A 25,815-nucleotide genomic window follows, 5' to 3' on the forward strand; every position below is an offset into this window, starting at 1 on the left:
TATTAGGCCAACCTGCTTCATATGTGAACATAATTTAAAACTCATCACTAATACAATGGCCTTCTCATTAAATTAGATTTTATTTTTGGATAAAGGGCACAGAGTCATAGCGGGATATCTATGTTTCAAACACCAGCGGCTTTAGAGGCACATTTCAAGAACTTGTAATTGTATTTTTAGTGTGCCCAAGAGAAATCTCCTTGTACACAGTGCAATTTCATAAAACTATTTCAAAGTTGAAAGTGACCTGCTTTGCAGAGCCTCCTATAAGTGTTATCACAAAGTGACCATTTGGTGACCAAGGGAAAGGGCAAAGGAGTATTGTGGAATTGTTTGCATCTCAAGAGTTGTGCTTACAAGGTCTAAGAATCACAAACTTGGGATTTGAACAAATTCAAAAGAGTGAGTGATTTGAGCACTCACCTCAAAGGAGAATGGTGAAATTTTAGGAGCAGAATGTCATTGCATTAATTTGTTTGTCAATTTGACCTTATATTCTGAGTTATACTGTAGAAATGTTTCTTATCTGACAATGATTTACTGCGCATGTCTCATAATACATCACACATTCTTTACTTCCCTTCTGATGTTCCATTCGCCTGCCGAAGGAGGTGGACAACACAGCTCTTGCCAAAATGTGAGATTTAGATAGTAAGATTTATTTTATTTTATTTCATATTAAAAGTTGTTCATTAGAATATGTTCTCTGGTTTTGTTTTCCTGCTTATCTGGATTCTCCCTCCTTCACACAGAAAATACTATTTATTTTCTAACTATAGGCTATTATATATAAAATACAGGACTGAAGTGGCTATTCTACAGAGGAGAAGAGAGAACTGAAGTACTGAATTAAACTAAAAGCAAAGCATATAACTGAAATAGTTACAGCGCCTCTTGATTAAAAAAAATAATACTCCATTTGGTAGCTTAAAACAAGGAGGTGATCTGGTTGTTTAATTAGGATGTGGGGTTTTTGCTGCTTATAGAGCTGAAGTTTACCTTTCAATAAAAGAGAATATATGTAGCACAGATTGAACTATCGAAACCAAAGTACTCTGTGAATTTGGTTGTTTGCTTGCAGATGTTTCATTAATCCAACTAGGTAACATCATCAGTGCAATTAATTATGGGGTTTGCTCCCTATTTATATACAGTAACTTGCCCTCTCAATAATGGCGAGGGTATGGTTTTCTTCTTGGTAGTACCTGATTAGAGTATAGTTTTCTGTTTGCTTGTTTGCCTAGCACTAATCCCTGCTTATCTAGGTGTTGGCTGCTGAAGAGGATGTGCTCTGGTCTTTTTGTTTCCTCCTAGTTTTCTTATTGTCTCTTTTGAATAGTATGGAAATATGATTTATTTCTCTCTGTCTACTGATGGCTGATTTCTCTGAATCCCAAGCTTCCAGGAATCCCCTAGTGTTTCTGTATTTAGCTTGGTCTAGGTTGCTCACAGATTCTCAGTTGAAACTATGAGTCAGACCATGTATTGTGAGATTAAGAAGTTTTTATTGAGTCTTTTGACTGCTACTTGTTCTCTGGATGTTCTCTGCTAGTCTTCTGCCTGAATGTCCTACTTAATGGCTGTTGCAGTCCTTATATTCATAATCAGTAGCTGACTCCTGCTTTTAATTTCTTGGGCTACTGAGTCTTTTGGTTTACTTAAGATGTTTGTGTGCTACAGTGATGCCATGGGATTGTGATCGTCTGATGTTTTGTTTGGAGATGTTTCTGATGTATGGTAGTGTTATCCTTTCCACAGGTTGTGCTGGTTTTGCTCTAGTAGATCAAGTGGTCATCCACATTTTTTTCCAAAGTTGTGTGGGTATCCATTTTCTTGGAAGATGTTATATAGAAAATCTGTTTCCTTTTTCTGGTTGTTCTAAGTGCATTTGTATTTGTCTTAATAATGTTCTTAGTCTTGTGGGAGGTTGGGCTGTTACTTTGGTAGCAGAACACTTGCTTAGTGTGGGGTGTTTTTCAATAGATCTGTGTTTATAATTTTCCATCATTTCCTTTGTTGAAAAGAAGAGAAATGTTTTGTTTTCTTCTTCCCTTGTGAATTTTGTTCCTTTGAAGATGTTGATAGTTTTATGTGTCTTCTCTAGTGGTTCCTTTTTTAGCATGACAAAGGTGTTCTCTACGTACTGGATCCATAATTTCTAGACACTGCATCATAGTCTCTGTAAAAATTCTGAGACTGGTGATCCCAAGGATGTTCTTCTGATTTGTTGGTATATTTGTCCAGAAAACTGGAAATAGGTAGTGAGACAAAGGTTGATAAGGTCCATGATTTCAATCTTAATGTATTTTGGTTAGATTGGGTGTATTGTGTAACACTGCTGTTTCTTTCACTAGTTCTGAGTCTATGGATTTAAAGAGTGTTGTGGCATCAAATGAAACTATAATTTCAACTTTTCTATTTTTAGATCTTCAATTTTATGGAGGCACTAGTGGGAGTTGATAGAATATTTCACTTCCCTCTGTGCCATGTCTGAGATCTCCAAAGAAGGTGGCTAGTTAGGCAAGAATGTTTTGTAATAATAGGACAAGGTGGTGGTATTAAGCAAGAGGAGAGGGTTCTTATGTAGGAATATTTTGCAACAACAACAACAAAAGAAATAATGAATAAAATGACGCAAAGCAGTTTTCCCCACCCTGGTTACCTCTGGATGTGCTGGATTTCAATTCCCATAACTCTTATTATGACTGGAGAGGGTGCTTAAATCTAAACTCCAAAGTATCTGAGAAAGCTACATTTAGAGAGGCATCTCTCATTTATTTGACAGCTGATATATAATAGCATTTGGTGCCTGAAATATTCCGCAGTTTACATGCTGCATTTATAAGTGACAGCACATGGAAATGGACACTTCATTCCTGTCAAATCAAAAGTAAAGTCATCAAGACAAAACAAAGCCTTTAATATGCCTGAATTTTGCATATGAAAAATGGGAAAATTGATAGCTTATCAAGAATTCTTGATATAATGGTGTTAGCGTGAAAAATGGAAGCCATATACACAGGAAAAATGCACATTAATATCATATTTGTAATAGCAGCCACAATACTATGCTATTTCCTAAGAGTAATGGGATGTGCGCAAGACTTTGGGAAAGGAGGGGAAGATAAGCGGACCAGAAAACAATTAGACAAGAGAAGCAGGAGTCCCTACTGACCTAAGGTTCAGAGAAAGAAAGGATCCACCCTAACAGATCAATCAGTTGAAACTGGAAACAGGAAGTTTGTACCTTCAGACCAGTGGTGGGTTTCAGGCAGTACGCCCTGGTACGGGCGTACCAGAGCCTGCCCGGAGCACCAGGTACCGTTCTGGTACGGTGCTCTGGAGGGCCCCCCCACCTATGCTCCTTACCATGGTTTAAAGCTGTTGGCGCTTCCGCACATGCGCATGGCAAATACAGTGCCTGTGCGATGCTCTGCTGAGCAGCTGGAGCATCGCAGAGGTTTGCGGAAGCATCATTTGAAGCTACAACACAGGCGCGCATGCATGTGGGTGACGCCGGAGCCCTTCCAACCGTACTGGTTGGAATGGAATCTGGAACCCACCACTGCTTCAGACTTTCCAGATTCTGTCAATGTATAAAGTAGAATTAGTTCATCTAGTTATGTTTCTTGTCTGGTTTAGCTAGGAAGGTTGACATTAAGGGAAAGTCAGTTTTATCCTAAGGGTCCAAATACAAATTGTGAGTATTAGATGCCCATTCAGATTGTCCACCACACCAAATAAACGTATGATGTTCCAAACTGGAGTAGGATGATCGCCCCAGTAACTCCCTTCCAAAAACTTGTCCAGTGCACACCGTACTTAAAATTGAGAGTTCTTTTCTTTTGTGAACTGCCTGCGGTGTGGAGATTTGAAATATTACAAGTGTTGAATTTCATTAGAGGAGAGAAGAGAAAGGAATAGATTTAGGGGATTTCCATTTATGTTGACCTTTCGTAATGATCATGATCTGCACCAGGGATGATGGGAAGGTCACTGCTGCATATTTAATACAATGTATATAGCCTGATACTAAATGTGATGAAATTCTAAGTAATAAGTAAGAGTTTTCTCTACAGTATGATTCATTAGTTGCCTAGTTATGCCTATGGGAAATAGAAATACCTGCATTTTTGCTGATCTAAATCAGCCTCAGCTGTTTCCTCAGTATTACCTCAGAAATGAGATCAATTTGTTTAGGCTAATTCCTGCATGTCACTTAATTAACGTATCCTTTATTTTTCCTTACATCACTTTGTCGTAACCTCATCAGCCAAGGACCAATCATTTAATGCTTCTGATATGATCCCTTTGAAATGAAATGAATTCGCTAGGGTGTTGTTGTAATATTAACCTTGTCTAAATTTTAAAGCATCAGTGTCATTGTCAGCTGAAGGAATACGGAAGCTGAATGTTGTACTGTCCCTAATTTCAAACTCTGAGCCTGAGAGGAAAAAGAAAGACAATATCAAGATGGCTAAATTCAGTAAATAAATTAAACGGATAGAGACATTTAGATCTCCCCCTTGGTGAGTGGAATATGAATTACCCGAATCCCTTTTAGTAATGAAAAACTGAAAAGTATGGTGACCTCCGAGCTGCTTAGTGTTAAATGACAATCAGCTTGTTTTATTCCATATTAGACAGGTAACAATATCAAGCCAAGGATGGTGGTGGTAGGACAGCTTTTTGCTAACTGCTTTTACAGGAGACAAACTTTCTGAGATACCTGACTATGTGAGGTGGAATTGATTGTCACCTCAGCTCTGGATAGATTTTTAATTTTTCTGACTAATTATGAACATGTCAATTAATTAATTTTGCGTCTCTTGTATAATAATTTCTCAAAATGTAGCAAATATGTTTACTGCAGCTCCAATATAGGCTTCAGAATCTGACATCAATCTATGCCAATCACCCTTCTCCCTTCCTGGTTAATTCCAAACGTGGATTAGTTCACTTGTCTAAACATGTATCTGTTACATTTGGCTGGCATCGGGGAATGAATTATTGCTAAAATGCTACAATGGCCTTACTGTGATCTTGTCACTGCTGTTCCTATTGCTTCTTTTTAAAAATTAGTTCTCTCTCTGTTTTCCTTAAAGAGAGAAACTGATCCAGATGGCTAGAAAGCTATGCTATCAGTGGATGTGTTACAAATTGGACTGGAAATAAGAATGATAATAGGAAACAATGGAGCATCAGGGAAGCAATTATAGGAAGAAATGATGGGTTTAGACCACAAGAAAATTCAGATTTTTCCCTTCATTAAAATTTTGCTTTGTTACCATGAAGTGACATTTTGAGAAACATTTTGGGCCCTTTCACATTGACCTGAACATCCAACCACTAAGTTTTATCACATCTTTAAACATTCTGCCTATCAAAGCTTTTAGGAGTGCTAAGAGGTATATCTTCAAATCTGGATACATTTCTTTAAGAAGAGATAAGAGGTAAGAAATTGTTTGGTGTGAAACCCAGTATTTTATAAGTTTGCACTAGAAAGTCGGCTAATTCTGATTGCAATATCTATCTGATCTAATCCTTCTCTTATTTAATGAATTCTCTTTCTTGATGCACTCAAAGGAATATAATTCATACTTTGGGATTCAATATGTTAAGGCGTGGAATGTTCATTAATCTTTTGAAAACAGATTGTTGTTGCACAAGAAAGGCACTTACTCTATTGTTGCTTAGCCCACAATAGGAATTGTATTAATAATAAAGAACTGGGTTTAATAATAGAAGTCTAGGCATAGCACAAATGTGTCTTTGATAGGCCTGATAATATTTTAAAATCAATTAGTTCTGTCCTAGTTGAACATATTTGCTGTGACTCTTGTTGGCCTTTTAATCTTGTGGATTTACTTTCTTGTGTAAGTATGCTTGATGCATTTTCCCCTTAAAATGTGCTTTATATGCAGTCATTTTATATGGGATATGTTCTTCTATGAAGCAATCATATGGTGGCAGACCCATTACGCATGATATGCAAATTCCACATTCGTGAGTAATGCCATCATTTAGATATAATTTCCTACTTAAGCATCCTTCTGACAAGAACAAATATCTTACTTGCATGGGAAATTCCCAAGCAATATGGCTCAGACATAGAATCGTTTGATCTCACCTTTGCATTACTGTATAAGGAAGTCAGTATCATTCTAGAGCAGTGTTTCTCAATCTTGGCAACTTGAAGATGTCTGGACTTCAACTCCCAGAATTCCCCAGCCAGCATTTGCTGGCTGGGGAATTCTGGGAGTTGAAGTCCAGACATCTTCAAGTTGCCAAGATTGAGAAACACTGTTCTAGAGTCAACTTGGGTCACTGGAGAACCACCGCTTTCTGAATTGCAAAAATGACAAATGAACTTAGTGCTTCGTTGCAAGCTGGTTTCTCGTAGAAAAATCAGATCAAGATAATATGGGCATAGTTATGAATGTTGAAATGCTTAATTAAGCTTTCATGATTGATTTTTGAAGGGACTAACAAGTCAAAATAGCAACCTCCAAAACATAGCCACAATTTCCTTAAGGTGAGTTTTAAGGTTTGAAATGCTATTCCTTCTTTGAACCATAGATGCAGAGAATTTGCCAAGAACTTTGTGTCTCATCTAGTGCAGATGGCAAACAGGCCTTCTTCTGCAGTAGTATGATGTAAGATATATACTCATCTGGGACAATTGGTTCATGGTGAAAGGAAATCCCAAAATCTATTGAACCATCAGGCCCTAACCAAAATTTAACCAGTTGATGACAAATTTCAGGAGCATGGCCTTGGCTACTCATCTCTTAATCCACATAACCATATGGAGGTGAGATAACCCTGACCATGAAATACCTTTTAGATGACATTGATGTGTGCTAGCCTGCCCACCTTTTGATATTATCATCAGAAGCCCTTCACACTTACCAACTACCAATGGATATTTTCTGGTTCATTCAAAAATAGCACATTTTGCTTATAGCTATGGAGATTCTCATTCATCTAAGTCATAGTTATCCCAAAGGTGGTTTTCCAAAAGGCAACTGGACTTTCTTGGTTTTTTTCCTTAAACATGTTTCACTTCTCACACAAGAAACAGAACAAAAAAGAAGCTTCTTAGATGAGAAGCAAAATGTTCTCAAGGCAAAAACCAAGAAGCTACAGTTGCCTTTTGGAAAACCACCTTTGGGTTTGTTAATAACGCTTCACCTCTGGAATTACTTCCCAAATTGCCAATTGTGCCAGATGCCAGATCTGTGTTTCAAAAATACAAATGTCCACTAGATGGCACTAATAGGTACAGAAAATGCTGATGCTTTATTGCCATCTCATGGTGATTTGATTTGTTGCATTCCTGATAGAGTAGTCCTAGCTTGAACCTTTGAAATTCCCTCTGCTTCGTGGATTTTCCATTAAATTACATGGGTAGATGAGCTCTTTTTCTTACAGTGGCAGACTGGATGTTGGGTGTTTCTGTTCTAATTGTACTTTAGTATTTTATTATTTATTAGTATGGTGTCTTTAATCAATTCAGAGAAAAGAGTCCTTATTTGTCAGGATTATCCATGTTTTGCAATACCACTTCTCCTGTTGTTGCTTTTATTTTCTAGCCAAAATTACTTGGGGGGGAAATCATCAAAAGTCATACCACAAATCAATAAAACCACCACTTCATCACTACAAGCTACACTGTGCATGATTTTAGAATGATAAAATCTCTGCCAGTGTTAGGAAGACATTGACTAATGTTCTCAATATTCAAAATGTAAAATAAATGTATCATTTTTACTGGTGCATCACTCCTATAAATCTTGATAGTATGCAACAGCTTCCAGAACTATTTCAGAAAATACATTGTCCCATATCGTTTTAGAGCAGAGAAAGAAAACTTGTCATATTTCAAATGCTGCTGAACAATTAGGATGAGAGATGGTGAGAGATGGTGAGAGATGTTGAAGGTCAGTTACCATGTTTCCCCCAAAATAAGACAGGGTCTTATTTTCTTTTGACCCAAAATAAGCGCTTGGCCTTATTTTCAGGGAGGACTTATTATTTTTGAGGTGCAGGAGTGGCAAGCGTGGTCACCTCATGGCTGCTGCTGTGTTGCAATACTTTCAGGGAGGGTTATTTTCAGGGGAGGACTTATGTTAGCATATGTGCTCAAAAGCACGATTGTGCTTATTATCCAGGGAGGTCTTATTTTCGGGGAAACAGGGTGTAAGATGATAATTAAAAATTGGGGGGTTGTTGTGGGGGTATTTGAAGCAATGGTGGAATTAAAAAAAATTCTTAAGCTACTGGCTGTCCAAAATACTGATTTCACTGTAGAAGAACATTCTGAAAAGAATTCCTTTCATTTTCATTTTTAGAAATAATACTTTGTCTTTTGATTACAGGCAATGAAAGCTTAGAAGAAAATTATGTCCAAGACAGTAAAATGGGATTTGTTATCAATGCAATCTATGCTATGGCTCATGGCTTACAAAACATGCACCACACCCTTTGCCCGGGACATGTAGGACTCTGTGATGCTATGAAGCCAATTGACGGAAGCAAACTTTTGGAGTCTCTCCTAAATTCATCATTCATTGGAGTCTCGGGAGAAGAAGTGCGGATTGATGAAAATGGAGATGCTCCTGGAAGGTACTATATGATCATCATTGTGTATACATCTTAAGTCCGAACATAAATGTCTGTGTTTAGAATAGAATAGAATAGAATAGAATAGAATAGAATAGAATAGAATAGAATAGAATAGAATTCTTTACTGGCCAAGTGTGATTGGACACATAAGGAATTTTTCTTTGGTGCACATGCTCTCAGTGTACATAGAAGAAAAGATATATTTGCCACAAATCATAAGGTATAACACTTAATGATAGTCATAGGGTACAAATAAGTAATCAAATCATACTAGGAAACAATCAATATAAATCATAAGGATACAAGCAACACAGTTACAATAATACAGTCATAAGTGAGAGGAGATGTGTGATAGGAACGATGAGAAGACTAATAGTAATAGTAATGCAGACTTAGTAAATAGTTTGACAGTGTTGTGGGAATTATTTGTATAGCAAAGTGATGGCATTCGGGGAAAAATTGTTCTTGTGTCTAGTTGTCTTGGTGTGTAGTGCTCTATAGCATCATTTTGAGGGTAGGAGTTGAAACAATTTATATCCAGGATGTGAGGGGTCTGTAAATATTTTCACAGCCCTCTTTTTAACTCATGCAATATACAAGTCCTCAATGGAAGGCAGGTTGGCAGTAATTGTTTTTTCTGCAGTTCTAATTATCCTCTGAAGTCTGTGTCTGTCTTATTGAGTTGCAGAACCAAACCAGACAGTTATATAGGTGCAGATGACAGAATCAATAATTCCTGTGTAGAACTGTATCTAGTAGATACTACTAGATGCTATTTGTAGTATATACAAGAACATTCCAGGAAGACCATTAAATTAGTAAAGAAGATCTGTAACAAGCATACTTGGTGGACAATTTATTTATTCTCTGTTTATCACAACAAGACTCAACTCAAGATGGTCTTACAAGGCCTGACATGTCCTTTCAGAAAGGAAATGGGACAATGGAGCTATACTAGTTCACTAATATCAGTGAAGTACAGAGGTGAATTGGCTTGGTTGTGTCTATGAAGTCATTTGCTTCATTCATCCATTCTTTTCAATCTTATTAAGGCAAACCATATGTATATTTCAAATTCAGGAGGAAAAATTCACAAAGGAGCTAACAGGGTTATTTCTCTTCTTTTATACCCAAATGTGAATTGACTATAACATAGGGAAAAAAGGAGCCCACGGTTATTTTTTAAACATAATTAATAAAATCCCAAGATGATAAATGGAGCTAGTGTATACAGTATAACTTTTTACTGAAAGCATGAGCAAAGCAATTTGATTTAAGTTAGTGACCGAACCTGGCAAAGCTGTCATCAAATAAACATATTTTTGTCCCTGATAACAACCTGCTTTCACTTCAGGGGACATTCAGAGGAAACATCTTCTGGAGATGTTATCACCTGCTAGATTTATATTAGGAGTAACTTGGCTTGGAAAAAAATCCCAAGTCAGCAGCTATTAGAGGTGTGATGGCGCAGTGGTTAGAATGCAGTACTGCAGGCTACTTATTCAATTCTGACTGAATGGGACAGGATGGAAGGAATTATATTCCTTGCAGTCATCTGGTCATTAGCATTCTTTCTGAGTCATTGAGACCACTTGAAGGTATGCCTGTGCCCTCAGGGTCACCTGAATAGGAAAATCAAAGTCCAGTTGCTTTTTGAAAAAGCACCTTTAAGGAACATACTCTCTTCTACTTGTCTGCTCATAGCTTAACAACGTCTGTCAAGATTCTTCTCTGAGTCTTCATTAATATCTTGCATTGCAGCAGAATATTCTTCCTAAATACAATTTTATCAGGGGCAAGTTCTGAACTTCTCATTTGCCCCAGCATTTTGTCATTTTTAGACCTTCATTCTGTCTTTTGTTATGCCTAATAGTTACGTTCCACGTTTTGGTTATCTACTCTTTCTACTATCTAGTATTCAGTGCAAGTGAATACTTCTAGTGCCACTTTGATACTTTATAATTAAGAAATATTTCAAACATAGTGCCTTTGTGCCAGTAGAATCAAAGACTTAATTCATGGGTGTCTTTTTCTTTTCTTTTTTTTGCTTGAAGGAGAAAGATAAGGCATGAGTGAAGCTCTGCTGATTCTGCTGGTGTTTTTATAAGAGCATCAGCGGAATTAAATGTCCTGGGTTACAAGTGCAGCATTTAATTTGCTGAAGTGGATCAATATTAGACTATTGAACTAGGATCTGTAATACTCTGCCAAGCACATCAGGACTAATACATATAAAGGTCTGAACTTTTCACTGCAGTTTAAAATTTGGTCTCTGTCTCTCCCTCCCTCCGTCCCCTCTCTTGTATTATTAATCTTTCTTAATAAAATACTGTATGTATACCTTCTTATTAAAGAAAGCTACTGAGATGCCACATACAGAATTTGGAATAATTCTGTATGTGGCATTGAATAAATAAAGTGGCTTGACAGCATTGCAATGCAACTACTTGCAATAATCCTGAAGGAGCAATGTTTGATACTATCAACAGTATCCATAACCCTCAACAATAGCATCCTTCTAGGCCAGGGATTTCCAAACCTCCGCCCATGGGCTACAGCCAGCCCTCCAGAAGGCTTCAACTGGCCTGCCAGCTTTTCCCTGCCAGACAAGGAAAAGGAAGCTGACTGGAGAGTTGCTTCCTTTACCTGGGGAGTGGGTGGGAGAAATGATCTGGGCTGATTGGGCATTGGCCTGATCCAGCTGAGCTTCTCTTTGTTTTTATGTTTTATGCCCTGTTTGCTAATGTTTGACATTTTCCTTATATCATTTGTCCGTACAAACACAGCATTCTGTTCTGACCCAGCTCCCCAAACATAACAAACCCTCTGTAGTGAGTTCAATGATTCCTTTATTAGGAGCACCAGCAACCCTGGCAAAAAGTTTCTCTCTCACCACAGGCTAACAAATCTGTTTGGGAGGGAGATGAATAGTTGTCTGCCACATCTATTCATTTCCGCCCCCGCCCCCTGCCTTTTATCCCCAGAGCTAGGGTGAGGCTTCACTAGCAGCGGTGGCTCTTCTGGCCCAAGGCTCGGCCCACTGCTTTCCACCAGTGACGTGCGGTGAAGTTTATGGCTGGTGAGGCACTGACATCATCAAATGATCATCATGAAGGGAGGACTGTGACAACTTTGATCTTTGCAAGCATGCAATCAAAATCCCCCAGGATCACAGTGGCGGGGACAGCAACTCCTTCCTCTGCGCTGCGGAGAAGAGCCACGCTGTGCAGGAGGCTCCTCAGATCTAGCCTCAGATCAGCACAAGCCACTCAGGAAGGAGGGGAATGGGACCGCGTGTGCAGGAGGCTCTTCAGCGCTAGTCTCAGATCAGCGTGAGCCGCGGTCCCATTCCCCTTCTACCTGAGCCAACACGAAGGGGACCGGGGCTCGTGCTGATCTGAGGCTAGCACTGAGGACCTTCCTGCACACGCAGTCCCATTCCCCTCCTTCCTGAGTGACTCATGCTGATCTGAGGCTAGCACTGAGGAGCCTCCTGCACACGCGGTCCCATTCCCCTCCTTCCTGAGTGGCTCGTGCTGATCTGAGGCTAGGACTGAGGAGCCTCCTGTACAGCGTGGCTCTTCTCCGCAGCGCAGCAGAAGGAGTTGCTGTCCCTGCCACCATGATCCTGGGGTATTTTGCTTGCACGCTTGCAAAGATCAAAGTTGTCACAGTCCTCCCTTTTTTAGAGGCTTTTTTAAGCCTCACCTCAGCACTCGCCTTTTCCCTTTTCCCTTTTCTTTTCTTTTCATGAGAGCGGTGAGGCTCTGCCTCCCCTGACTGCACGTCACTGCTTTCCACTGCTCTCTTCTCCTCTTCCTTCTGCACATCTGCGCATCAGGCACTGGACCCAGCTGTTCCTCATTTGCCGCCTCCAGACCTGGAGGCTGTTGACTCTCCATCTGAGGGCTGACGGACAGCCCAGGTTTCACCTCTGTCTCTGTCTCTCTATCTGACAGCTCTATTCCCCCTTCCCCCTCGGAGTTCTCAGGTTGCCTTGATGCTGACCCCGATTCCCATGCCTCCTCTTCATCTTCTGATTCAGCTGCTGGAGGGGCTGGCGGCTGACCGGCCACAACAATCACTGAGCCAAATAAAAGACATTTGTTCAATTTGCTCATTTATAAAACTGATTTTAGAATGTTTGCAAAATGTCCATTATGGTATTCAGACTGAAAAGTTTGGAGACCCCTGTTCTATGCTATCTATGGGTTCTGGGAGTTTAGGGCACTGTTTTATGATGTTTCCACTTCTACCTAAGTGGGTGGTTCCAATCAATCCTCAGGGAGGGAGGTAGACACTCAGGTCCTTAGGCACTTTGCTCTGGCTTTGGACCTTTCCTAGATGTAATTAAACATTTGTGTGCAACTGGTAGGGAAGGCTATTGGTTTGGCATGAAAAGTTAGGGTAATTTGTTCCTCCAGAACCCATAGAGATATGGCACAGAGGCCTAAAGATGAGAAATCAGCAAAAATCAGTTGTTTTGGATGTGAACAACAATATGCGCCGCTAAGAACTATGCAACCTATTAAATCTTATTCCTGAACAAGATATAAAACTATTACTGTGTTTCCCCCAAAATAAGACAGGATCTTATTTTCTTTTGCCCCACGAAATATGATCTTGGGCTTATAGGGGAGGGCGTATTATTCTCTGGGGCAGATGAGAAGCGAAGGACACCTTTTACCTTTCCAGCTCCATCGCATTCCTCGCCATTGTGCTCAGGGAAGTGGCTGGTAAAAATAACCCCTTCTTGCGAGTTCAATCAAACTTCTTGAAGTCGCGAGAAGGTTTTTTTTTACCTGGGGCCTCCCTGAACACAATGGTGAGGAACACGACAGAGCTGGAAAGGTAAGAGGCGCGCCTCGCGGCCCAACACCATCCACCTTGCCCCAATGGTAAAGGCAGCCTGCCTGGTTCCCTTCCTCGCCGTCCCTTTAGCGAGGTTTTTTTTACAAGGGACTTCAATGTACAAAAGGGTGAGGAATGCAGCGGAGCTGTCAGTTTCTGGTAGCGCTAGGACCCACGTCTTGCTTCTCCCCTCCCACCTGCCACCCCTCGCTAAAGGGACGGCGGGGAAGGGAACCAGGCAGGCTGCCTTTACCATTGGGGCAAGGTGGGAGGTATTGAGCCGCGAGGCGCACCTCTTACCTTTCAAGATCCATTGCGTGCCTCGCCCTTTCGCCCATTGAATCCCCTTGTAAAAAAAAACTCACGAGTTGAACTCATGAGGTTTTTTTTACAAGGGGATTCAATGGGCGAAAGGGCGAGGAATGCAACAGACCTGGAAAGGTAAGAGGCGCACCTCATTTCTCCCCCCCCCCGCCACCCCTCACTAAAGGGACAGCGGGGAAGGGAACAAGGCAGGCTGCATTTACCATTGGGGTGGGCGGTGTTTTTTTACATGAGAACGAACAGGCGGGAGGGGGTGATTGCATTGTGGGCCTGCTGCTGTTTTTGCGGTGGGCTCTTTTTGCGCGAGAGGGAAGGGCGGGGGGTGGAAGCACTTTGCTTCGCCTGGTGCTGTTTTTGTAGTGAGCCCTCTTTTTGCCTTGCAAGCTGTAGCAGTAGGTGGTACAGTGGTAATGGCCGGGACCGGTTGCGCATGCGCTTAGATAGTTGGGGGTGGGCTTATTTTCAGGGGAGGGCTTATTATGGCGCATGCTCTGAAAAGCCCAATTGGGCTCATTAGCAGAGCATGTCTTATTTTCAGGAAAACACAGTAGGAGTATATGAATCATCTGAGATTTGATTTGAACAATTGATTTTATGAGTTGTGTGTGAATTTGATTCAAGTATTGATTCATTTCGACAAATTGATGTTACTATGTTGAAGAGAATCGGCAGCTTGAACTGATTCAGTTCAATTGCTTGAGTCAGCTCAAAAGCTCTTGAGTAGGGAAGCAGTGGTTTAATTTAGTGCATAAAATTAATTTGGAGATCCAATGAAAAATTCAGTTTGAAGCGTAATGTCAGTTGTAATTAATAATCCACTGTAGTCTGGTTAAAATTAAGCTTGTAATGCTCAAGTGTGTAAATTCCTGTAAACTTTGAGTGACTACTACATGGAACAGATCCAGAGGGGCACTTTGCTCATGAGGAAAGCACTCCATTAAATAATTTGGGTGACCTAAAGGTAAAGTCTCCTCTGAAGAATGGTAGTGGAAACTTTGAGCAATTTGTAGAACCGACAAATGCCACCTCTGGCTGGTCCCAGAGTGGGGTGAGAATGGAGATTTTGCAGTATCCTTACCCTGCCACGCCCACTAAGCCACACCAAGCCCACCAAGCCACGCCCACAGAACCAGTAGTAAAAAAAAATGAATTTCTCCACTGATCTGGACTGCTACAATCTTGATGACCAGTAGATGGCAGTCAAGAAGTAGGGTTATCTCTTATCTCTTTGTTGCCATCAGGAATGCTGGAGCCCCAGATCTGTCCTTCTCCTCTTACAATTTCTAGTCCCAAAAAACAGAAAATAAAAATCACAGCTTCTAGTTGCAGTTTTCTCCTCATTCTGAATTTCAATCAAAACACTTCTCTCTCTGCCACCCACAACATTTTTTTCTCATCTCTATATCTCAATTGCCTGCTTGTCTGTCTAGACTTGCTAGTGATTCCTTCTCTTTTTTTCCTATTCTGCTCCATTAGTTTCAGCATCTTGTCACTACTACCTTTTGCATAAGTCTTGTTCTGTCTGATAAGTAGCAGAAGTGTGAGTTAGCTACAAAAATCTTTTGTAAGGCAGGTTTTTAAGCCTTCCCAGTTTTCCCCACCCAGTTGAAAGTTCAAGATCTTGCCCCCACACCCACAAGCCCATCACATGGTCCAATCTTCCACTGCTGTGCTGGCATTTCCACCCATCCAGTTCCGGTCAGGTGAAAAGGTGCAAAGACAAAGGATGACCTTGGCTTTCTAGAAAGAATTTTGTTATGGCTACATAGCATCTAACTCCATACAATGCCTGCCTCCCATTTTCTCACAATAGAAAATGCATAGTAGAATAATAGAAAGTGTGGCAGGCCAAAGATCCAAAAGAAAAGATGGCTGCAGGCCTGACACTTTATTTATTAAAGCCATGCTCCAGTTATTATTATGGATGTTTGTTTGTTTTTATGTTTAATATTTTAGTCCCAATATTCTTGATGTGCATTCTGCGTAACTTCCTTAAGTCAGAGAAAATACAATAGTGTTTAGGCTTCTATATCCATTTCACAAAGACAGGATGGGAGCAGCTGAAGATGAATAGATTAGCTTTCTGTTTACAGAAGGACCCTTGAAGATTGAAACAGAAGTGGACTTCTCCTACATGTCAATAGCAAAAGGGAGTAGCATCTCCTCCAGTCGTATGAAAGTTCATCAGACAGATGCAGATGAAAAGATTGAAGGATCAGTAGAGTAATGAAGTTTTAGTTGTGGGAGTAAATAAGCTTCCTCACTTTAAATCCATTTTGAACTGCATTGTAAATTTTTTATTCAGTTCTGGTATTACAGTCAGCAGCTTGAAAAGGAGGAGGAGGAGGAGGAGGAGGAGGAGGAGGAGGAGGAAGAAGAAGAAGAAGAAGAAGAAGAAGAAGAAGAAGAAGAAGAAGAAGAAGAAGAAGAAGAAGAAGAAGAAGAAGAAGAAGAAGAAGAAATAATAACAATAATCATAATCATAATCATAATCAATCCATGGTTTGTTTGGATCTGTCAATTGCGCCCCCTATTGGACCGGGACACCCTACGCACAGTCACCCATGCGCTGGTGACGTCTCGCCTGGACTACTGTAACGCTCTCTACATGGGGCTTCCCTTGAAATGCACTCAGAGACTGCAGTTGGTCCAGAATGCGGCCGCGCGGGTGATTATGGGGAGTACTAAGTACTCCCATGTGACACCTCTCCTGCGCGAGCTGCACTGGCTTCCTGTGGTCTATCAGGTGCGTTTCAAGGTCTTGATTACGATCTTTAAAGCGCTCCATGGCTCAGGACCTAGTTACCTGCGGGATCGTATTCTGCCCCATACATCCCTACGACCCATCCGCTCGCACAGAGAGGGACTTCTCCAGGTGCCGTCCACCAGACAGTGCCATGGGGTGGCGCCTAGGAGCAGAGCCTTCTCTGTGGCGGGCCCAGCCCTGTGGAATGACCTCCCCCCGGATATTAGGACCACTACTGACCTCCGCTCCTTCCGTGTAAAGCTCAAGACCCACCTATTCCAAATAGCCGGCCTGGCTCAATCATAACTTCATAACGCTCCTGATGGGTTTTTAATTCAGTAATTTTATTTAATGGGATTTTAAATTGTGTTTTTTAATTGTCTTTCACTTATGAGTCTACCTCCTCCATGCACATGTATATGTCTTTGTTCTTTATGTATGTATATGTGTCTTTATCTGTATTTTATCTGTTTTGATTGTACGCCGCCCCGAGTCCTTCGGGAGAGGGTTGCGGCTAATCAAATAAAATTATTATTATTATTATTATTATTATTATTATTATTATTATTATTATTATTATTATTATTATTATTATTATTATATAATAATAATAATAATAATGTGAAGGCCTTTAAAATGCAGCTTTCTTGCCAACATTACCTCATAAGCATCTACTTTCCTATAAATTAGATATACAATTCTAAACTACCTTTCAATAAGAATTGACCTTGCCAAAAACGAAGTTCGCAGACATCCCACAGATTAATAGATAACTGGTTTTGCCTCACTATTATTTTCTTGCTTATAGAAATCTGTCTGTATAATTTGCCTGCACAATTTATATAATTTACCCAGAAGGCAACACATACTTACTTTACATTTTTTTTACTCTTTTTAATACATCACCATATTTTATTTATTCACATCTCCAGGTTGTTAATTATTTCTCATAAAGCATTTTTTTACTTTTGCTTTTCACTTGGCACTTTATAACAAGAAATCTTTGATTGCCCCAAGAGGAGGAAATTAGCACATTTTTCAGTATGCACACCCAGTAATTCCACAAAAGTTAAATGTTCTCTCAAAATCTATCTCTGATATAGAATAGGATTCTCATTTCAAGTACTGATGAAGGGAATATATCATTACATACAAGCCAACAATTATTATGCGAAGGGCCTACCAGGTCAATCTGACCAGGAGTCAATTCCACAGAAAGACTAAAACTATTTTTATTGAAATTGGTTACAATAAAAGAATCTTGCATCTTTTTTGTATCTGGTTAAAATTAGGGTTGTAATGCTCAGACGTGCAAATTCCTGGACTCTTTGAGTGGCTACTAAATGGAACATATCCAGAGGAGCACTTTGCTCAGGATCAGAACTGGGTGTGGTATTCCAAGTGTAGCCTCACTAGTGTGATATAGAGTGAGAGTATCACTTCTCATGATTTTGAAGCTATCCCTCTGTAGATGCAACCTAGGACTGCATTGGGGCTTTTTCTTGTCAGTTAAGCACATTACTGGCTGGTACTTAAGTGGTGGTCCACTAATACACTTAGATTAACTACTGTTGAGCCAGGTTCCACCTATTATATACTCATGCATTTTGTTTTTCTTGCCTAAGTGTAGGATCTTACTTTCCACCCCAATGAATTGCATCTTGTTGGATAGGGCTCAGTGCTCAAGTCTGTCGAGATCCTTCTGAATTTTGAGTCTATCTTCCAAAGTGTTAGCAATTCCTCTCAGCTTGGTGTTGTCTGCAGATTTGATAAGTTCTCTTTCTATCTCCTTATCAAGATCATTTACAGGTAATCCTCGACTTACAACCATTCATTTAATGACTGTTGAAAGTTATAATGGTACTGAAAAAAGTGGCTGATCATCCTTTTGACGCTTATGACTAATGCAACATCCCTATCAAACTCTGGATGCTTGGTAACTGGTTCATATTATGATGGTTTCAATGTCCTGGGGTCATATGATCCTCTTTTGTGACCTTCTGACAAGCAAAGTCAATGTGGAAGCCAGATTCACTTAACAACTGGTGCTAATTTAACAGTTGCAGTGATTCACTTAACAACAGTGGCAAGAGAGATTGTAAAATGGGGGCAAAACCCACCTAACAACTATTTTGCTTAGCAACAGAAATGTTGGGCTGAATTGTGGCCATAAGTCAAGGATTACTTGTATGAAGATGTTGAAGAGCACTGGGCCCAAGACAGAACTTTAAGGTATCTCACTGCATCCTTCTTTTCATGTAGCTGTAGTTCCAGTGAGGACTATATGCTGAGTCACAGACCTGCTTCTTCAGGATATGAGGAAGATCCACAATGTGCAGTAGCTTAGTCTTCTTTGGATTCAGTTAAAATAAGATCTGCCCATCCAGACCCACACAACTTTCAAACATTGGGACAAAATGTGGACAACATCTTTGGCCCAAGGCCATGATGTACCATTGGGTACTATAGAATTATTAGTCATCCCAAGTCACTTAGTTGACTTGAGTGGGTATAAAAATTGATTGATTGATTGATTGATTGATTGATTGATTGAATGAATGAATGAATGAATGAATGAATGAATGAATGAATGAATGACCGACCGTATTGATAACACCACACCCTGAAATGCTGGATGTTTTTACATAGAAAAGTTTTCCTGTTGCCCTGTCTGGCCCAGCCCAGTGATTTCATTTCTTTAAATTGAGTATAGTCAACCAAGGGGCATGGTGGCCAAAACATTTTTCTCTAGATACTACATTTACATAAAAAGAAGGATGGATGGATGTTGGGAAGGGAATGAAATCTCTGCAAGCAGACAACCAAACTCAGAGAACACCAAGAACTCCATATTTTAATCCTGGAATATTAGATGATCAATCAATCAATCAGAATAAAGCTGGAAGGGATCTTGAAGGTCATCTAATCCAACTCCCTGCTCAAGCAGATCATATACCATTTCGGACAGGTAGCTGTTCAGTATGTTCTTAAAAACATCCAATGATGAGGCATCTACAACGTCTGAAGGAAACCTGTTCCAATGGTTAATTGTCACTTTAGGAAGCTTCTCCTTATTTTCAGGTTTCTTTTCTCCTTGAGTAGTTTCCATCCATTGTTTCTTGTCTTCTGGTGCTTTGGAAAATAAATTGATCCTCTCTTCTTTGTGGCAGACCGTCAAATATTGGAATACTGCTATCATGTCATCCATAGTCCTTCTTTTCTCTAGACTAGCCATACTCAATTCCTGCAACCGTTCTTCATATGTTTTTGTCTCCAGGCCCTTAATCATATAAGTTGCTGTTCTTTGCACTTTTCCCAAAGTCTTAAATTTTCCAAAGAGTTAAATTTCCAAAGTGATGTTAAATTTTGTATGGGCAGAAAAGGGTTTATTCTCTTTTGACTGAGGGAAAGGAAGATGAGATGTTAATACTTTGAGCATTTTTTTTTGTAAAAAGTTTTTATTGGTTTTAAAACATTTATAGGGAAAAGGTAATAGGGTACATAGAAAATTTTAGTAGCTCCCGTGTTAGCAGTAGAAATCCCCCCAAATCTCACACTTTTACAATTTTAAAGATAACATGTAAAGGATAGCATAAACAGAATTCTTACTTTATATCAACAACATGTTCAATCATCTCTTTCTTTGTCACTTTCTAATATATCAACAATTACAATAATATTTCAGATATATTTATTTTTGTGACCTGAGCCTTTTCGATATTGCTCCCTCCTCCCTGCCCCCGGGTGGAGCTGTGCCCCCCCCCCCATATCTTGTACATTGCTGCTTTTTTCCCCACTTCCACTATCTTCGTCCTCTGGGAGGGAAAGATGTTTTTTTAATAAAGGCCTCTGCCTCATCCACTGTCTTAATTCTAACTCGGCTTCCCTCCCAGAAAATCAGCATTCCTTCTGGCAATAACCATCTGAACCAAATTCCTCTATTGTATAGTTTCTTTGATAAGGAAGACTACTTCCTCCTTTTTTCTCTAATCTTTTTTGGAATTTGCTTTAGAATGGTAATTTCTTTATCTTGGTATTTTAAAGGTCCCTCTCTTTGGGCCCCTAGTACCTCATCTCTCGTGGTCCTCCTGAGAAATTTAACGTGTACCTCTCTTGGAACATTATGAATTCTGGTATATGCTGAATTAATTCTATAGACTTTTCCAAAGGGTTAAATTTCCAAAGTGATGTTAAATTTTGTATGGGCAGAAAAGGGTTTATTCTCTTTTGACTGAGGGAAGGGAAGATGAGATGTTAATGCTTTGGGCATTTTTTTTAATTAGACATGTTTTTCTTTCTGTTGTCTAGATATGACATCATGAACCTGCAACAGATAGAATCTAACCGTTATGATTATGTCCACATCGGGACTTGGCATGAAGGAGTCTTGAATATCGATGATAACCGAATTCAAATGAACAAAACCGAAATGGTTCAGTCTGTATGTAGTGATCCATGTTTGAAAGGTCAAATTAAGGTAATTGTTCCTATAGAAGTACTTTTATTGGAAAAGGTAGATGTTATCATAAAAGATTAAGTGACACAAATAATTACTCTGAAATAATCTATGTATAACAGTGTTAGATTAAGGCAAAAGTCTTAATCAAAGCAAGCCTCCCTAAGAAAGTCAGTTCTGCGTTTAGGAATAAAAAATACAAATTGAGCACATTTCTCTTACAAATTTCCTCTCCTGGGAATCACATGGTCCACCATTTGGGGAAAAGATTGGTAATGAATTATGATTCAATGTCTCATGTTCAATGGCCATATCTCATGTTCAGTGTTCAAAGTTTAATGCGACCCAAAAGGTTTTGGACTTTAAAACCAAATACTTGGAAAGAAATTTATAGTTTGGAAAAATGAAGAATAGTTTGGACAATCCTTCCACCTCATTGCACTAGCTGTGTATTCATTTGAAGCATCCTTCAAATCTGTGTGGTTTAAAAGCATCCTTTTTTCAATAAAAAATAATAATTAGAGATGCAAAGTTGAAAGATATTCCCAATAGGTGCTATAATAGAAATAGCAATAGCACTTAGACTTATATACCGCTTCGCAGTGCTTTTACAGCCCTCTCTAAGCAGTTTACAGAGTCAGCATGTTGCCCCCAACAATCTGGGTCCTCATTTTACCAACCTTGGAAGGATGGAAGACTGAATCAACCTTGAGCCAGTGAGAATCGAACTGCCAAACTCTAGCAGCTGGCAGTGAGCAGAATTAGCCTGCCATACTGTATTCTAACCACTGTGCCACTACAGCTCTTAAGCAAACCCAGGTCCTCTCACATTTTCTCCTTCAAATCCAGAATACTGCCAGTCCTAAGAAATAATAATCATTTTACTACAGGAGTTTGTGGACAATTTTTGTTGGATAAAATAATAATGATTAATGTGGAACTCCATTCTGTTTTATCCCAGATTTTGCAGTATATACGACCTCATTTTTCTTCCTGTTAGATGTCCTAAACTTTACTTTAAGAAATGCAGCCTATGTGGCATTTTTAAAGCTTTTCTTCTTCTGTTTAAATCACATCATATCACCAACAGGGACATTTAGTCCCAGAGATCTTGGACACAATTGCAGTATTCAAGTCCTTCCTTCAAGGTGTTTTCAAACACTTATTTTTGTCATATTTTTATTCAGCAATGTTATCTCCCTTAAAGACACTAGTAAATGAAATGCTTTTGTCTCATCGCTACCATCTAATCCTGCATTTTTAGTGGCTTTTAGATTTCTTGCTGATGATATTTGTCTCCATAGCTTGAAAAGTTTATCCTGATCATCTGATGATTTTGGAAAGGGGGGATTGGCAAGGGAGGGAAGGAGTGTCTTTAAAAGTAAAGATTCCCCTCGCACATATGTGTGCTAGTCATTCCTGACTCTAGGGGGCAGTGCTCATCTCCATTTCAAAGTCGAAGAGCCAGTGCTGTCCGAAGACGTCTCCGTGGTCATGTGGCCAGCATGACTAAACGCCAAAGGTGCACGGAACATCCCTATTTTTCTACATGCATTTTTACATGATTTCGGAGTGCTAGGTTGGCAAAAGCTGGGACAAGTAATGGGAACTCACTCTGTTATGTGACGCTAGGGATTTGAACCACCGAACTGCTGACCTTTCTGATTGACAAGCTCAACGTCTTAGCCACTGAGCCACTGTGTCCCATTAGGGGTGTCTTTATTGAATGGTAAATGTGAATTTATTTACTTCGAGAAGTGTTAGTTGGGACCTTCACTTGAAGTTCTGTCTTAATGGCCTTACTAGGGGCAGAGGTGCTGCCACAATAGCTCTTTTATCAAAACCTAGTATAGTCAAAACTACAAATTGGGTTGAAAATGAGATGTTCTCCTTAAAATATACTGCCATCCAGTTTCACTATGCCTCCTATCACATCCCACTACTGCAATCCTATTTGTTTTATGAACATTATCTCTTTTGTTTTCTAACAAGCGGTTGTCTTTCTGTTTTGGAATTTAGTGAGATTCCCAAACAGAGATAGTATTCAGCTGGTTCTGACCAGTTCTGGAGAACCGGTAGGCAGAGAACCTGTAAATACCCTCTGACTGCCCCTGCCCCCATCTATTCTCTGCCTCCCGAGTCCCAGCTGATCAGGAGGATATGGGGATTTTGTAGTAATCTTCTCCTGGAGTGGGGAGGGAATGGAGATTTTACAGTATCCTTCCCCCTGCCACGCCCACCAAACCATACTACGCCCACCAAGCCATGCCAACAGAACTGGTAGTAAAAAAAATTGAACCCCACCACTGGTCCCAAAGGTGCTTTTTTTCAAGAGACAACTGGATTTTCTGCTTTTCTTTGAAAACGTTTCGCTTCAAAAAAGAACGTAAATGACCAGCTTTTTCTTTGAAAATGTTTGGCTTCTCATCCAAGAAGCTTCTTCAGCTCTGACTGGATGGTGGGGAATGGAAGGATTTATACTCCTTTCAGACAGCTGGTCATTTACATCTTTTTTGAAGCAAAACCTCTTCAAAGAAAAACCAGAAAGTCCAGTTTGACTCATCCTTCCATCCTTCCCAGGTCAGTAAAATGAGGACCCAGATTGTTGGGGGCAATACGCTGACACTGTGAACTGTTTAGAGAGGGCTGTAAAGCACTACAAAGTGGTATATAGGCCTATGTGTTATTGCTATATCATATTTTATAATATACTAAACAATATGCTAGCTAATTATGTTCTATAACTATCATTCACCTACATGGAAATTAAAACATACATCACATACTGCATTTCCTCTGTTCCCACATCATAGGAGCTTTGAGCTGCAAACAAAATCTCTGTTCAAACAAAACCTCTACCTGCTGATTCCATTTGTATCTTGCTAAAAACAATTTGCTACCCACCATGCTCGTTTGGCATGAAGCATAAAAACATGAGAATCAAACAATGTACAGAAAGTTAGCTTATCAGAACAATGGTTCCATTTTACGTGGTTGAGGATGGCTGATAAAAGGCTGCAGGGTTACGTAAGGGGAATATCTATTAGTGAAATATTTATTAGTAATACTTGATTTGCTCTTTCCTTTTTAGTCCTATGAGAAAAACAAAGGACCTGCATTATTCAATTTCAAAAAATGGGTAATTTTAATGTTTTCAGTAGAGACCAAAATAAACCCGCCTGACCTGTGTCCCTCAATCAAAATCTTATTATCTCTTCTTGAATTATTCTTTTATTTGAAAGGATGGGACAAGTAAAATGACTACAGTGGAAGATACTGACCTTGCTTTAGATAAAGGTGTTGGACAGGTCTAAACTAGAGTTTCTTTGCTCCAAAAAATGGACTCTAATGAGGATTCAAGGGCAAAATCTTTTTTATATTTTTAGAAACTACCTAATACCCAAGTAGGGTGCCTTAATGTTTCAATCAAGACAGACTTTTGGGGTTACTTTCCAACTTTCCAAATGCATTTGATCTACAAAATGGCACTATGTTGCAATGGACAATTAGTCTCTGCAGTCTTTACATGGGCTGGATTTGCAAATTGTGTTAAATTAAAATATTGCTTGCTTCTGACTATTTAATATATGTGTGTAATCATTATAGATAGTAGGAGGCCCGATGGCTCAGTGGTTAAAGATGCTGAGCTTGTCAGTTGAAAAGCTGATAGTTGAGGTTCGAGACCCAAGTGTCACACGATGGGGGAGATCCCATTACTTGCACCAGCTCCTGCCAACCTAGCAGTTTGAAAGCATGCAAATGCAAGTAGAAAAATAGGTACCATTTCAGTGGGAAGCAAAGAGCATTCTGTCTGCTTAGCATGCAGTAATTTTGGCCATGTGACCACAGAAGGGTTTTCAGACAATGCATTTCTCTCAGCTAAGAAATGGAGATGAGTTCCCTAGAGTCGGACACAATTGGACAGTGGATATCTTTATTTTACCTTTATTATATATAAATGTTATAGACTAACTTGGCCACCAGTAGTTTTAGTATGGGGTCCTTTCTGGTGCTTTTGCTTTGACTCCTCTTCCTGGTGGGTAAGAAGGCCTGGGACAATTAGACTGAAACCCTTCAGTCTGTATGGAGCTACAGATCTTTCAAAGGCTCAAGCACTTGGTTTTTACTTACAGAGGACCTATTTTGGTCCAGATAAGTTGAGTCATCAATACAGGTTTTAAAATTTGCCTACTGTTATTACTTTATGGGACTGTATTCATAATGTCACGCACTATATTGCTAAAGGGATACTGTATTCAGAGACCATACTAAAAGGTTTTTCATCTAAAAACAAATATCTAATTTTATTGTAGGTTATAAGGAAGGGAGAAGTGAGCTGCTGCTGGATTTGTACAGCTTGCAAGGAGAATGAATTTGTGCAAGATGAGTTCACATGCAAAGCCTGTGAGCTGGGATGGTGGCCAAATGATGAGCTGACAGGTATGAGCAAAACCTTTTACAATAACAGTCTGTCACTACCCCCTCTCCCAAATAATAATGTTTATTTTTCTTATTTATCTTCCATTTTCCTTCTTAAATTCAATTCCAAAACAAGGCGTATAATGAATAGGCAGCAAAAGTACAATACATGAACAGCCACAAAATCTGATTACACATACAAAAAAAAAACAACAGTATCCATACAGGTAGTCCTCACTTAGCAACTGCCTCAGTTAGCAGCCATTTGCAGTTACAACAGTGATGAAAACTAATTTAGCCATCAGTCCTCATGTTTATGATATTCATAGGTCTGTAAAGCAAAAGAAAGCTGAAGTAAAATCATAACAGTTTCACTTAGGAACTGCTTCAT

General features: G+C 39.6%; 1 protein-coding gene across 1 annotated transcript in view; it reads left to right on the forward strand.

The window, feature by feature from the left end:
• The window catches only part of GRM1 (glutamate metabotropic receptor 1), a 222,482-nt gene that overhangs the window by 159,619 nt on the left and 37,048 nt on the right, over window positions 1–25,815 (forward strand). The window contains exons 5-7 of the mRNA XM_081945642.1: window positions 8,382–8,628; window positions 20,858–21,026; window positions 25,319–25,445. Coding sequence (XP_081801768.1) covers window positions 8,382–8,628; window positions 20,858–21,026; window positions 25,319–25,445 — 543 coding nt within the window. The remainder of the gene's footprint in view (window positions 1–8,381; window positions 8,629–20,857; window positions 21,027–25,318; window positions 25,446–25,815) is intronic.

Source organism: Natrix helvetica, assembly GCF_964273705.1.
Source record: "Natrix helvetica genome assembly, chromosome: 2".
In the NCBI taxonomy this organism is placed as follows: Eukaryota; Metazoa; Chordata; class Lepidosauria; order Squamata; family Natricidae; genus Natrix; species Natrix helvetica.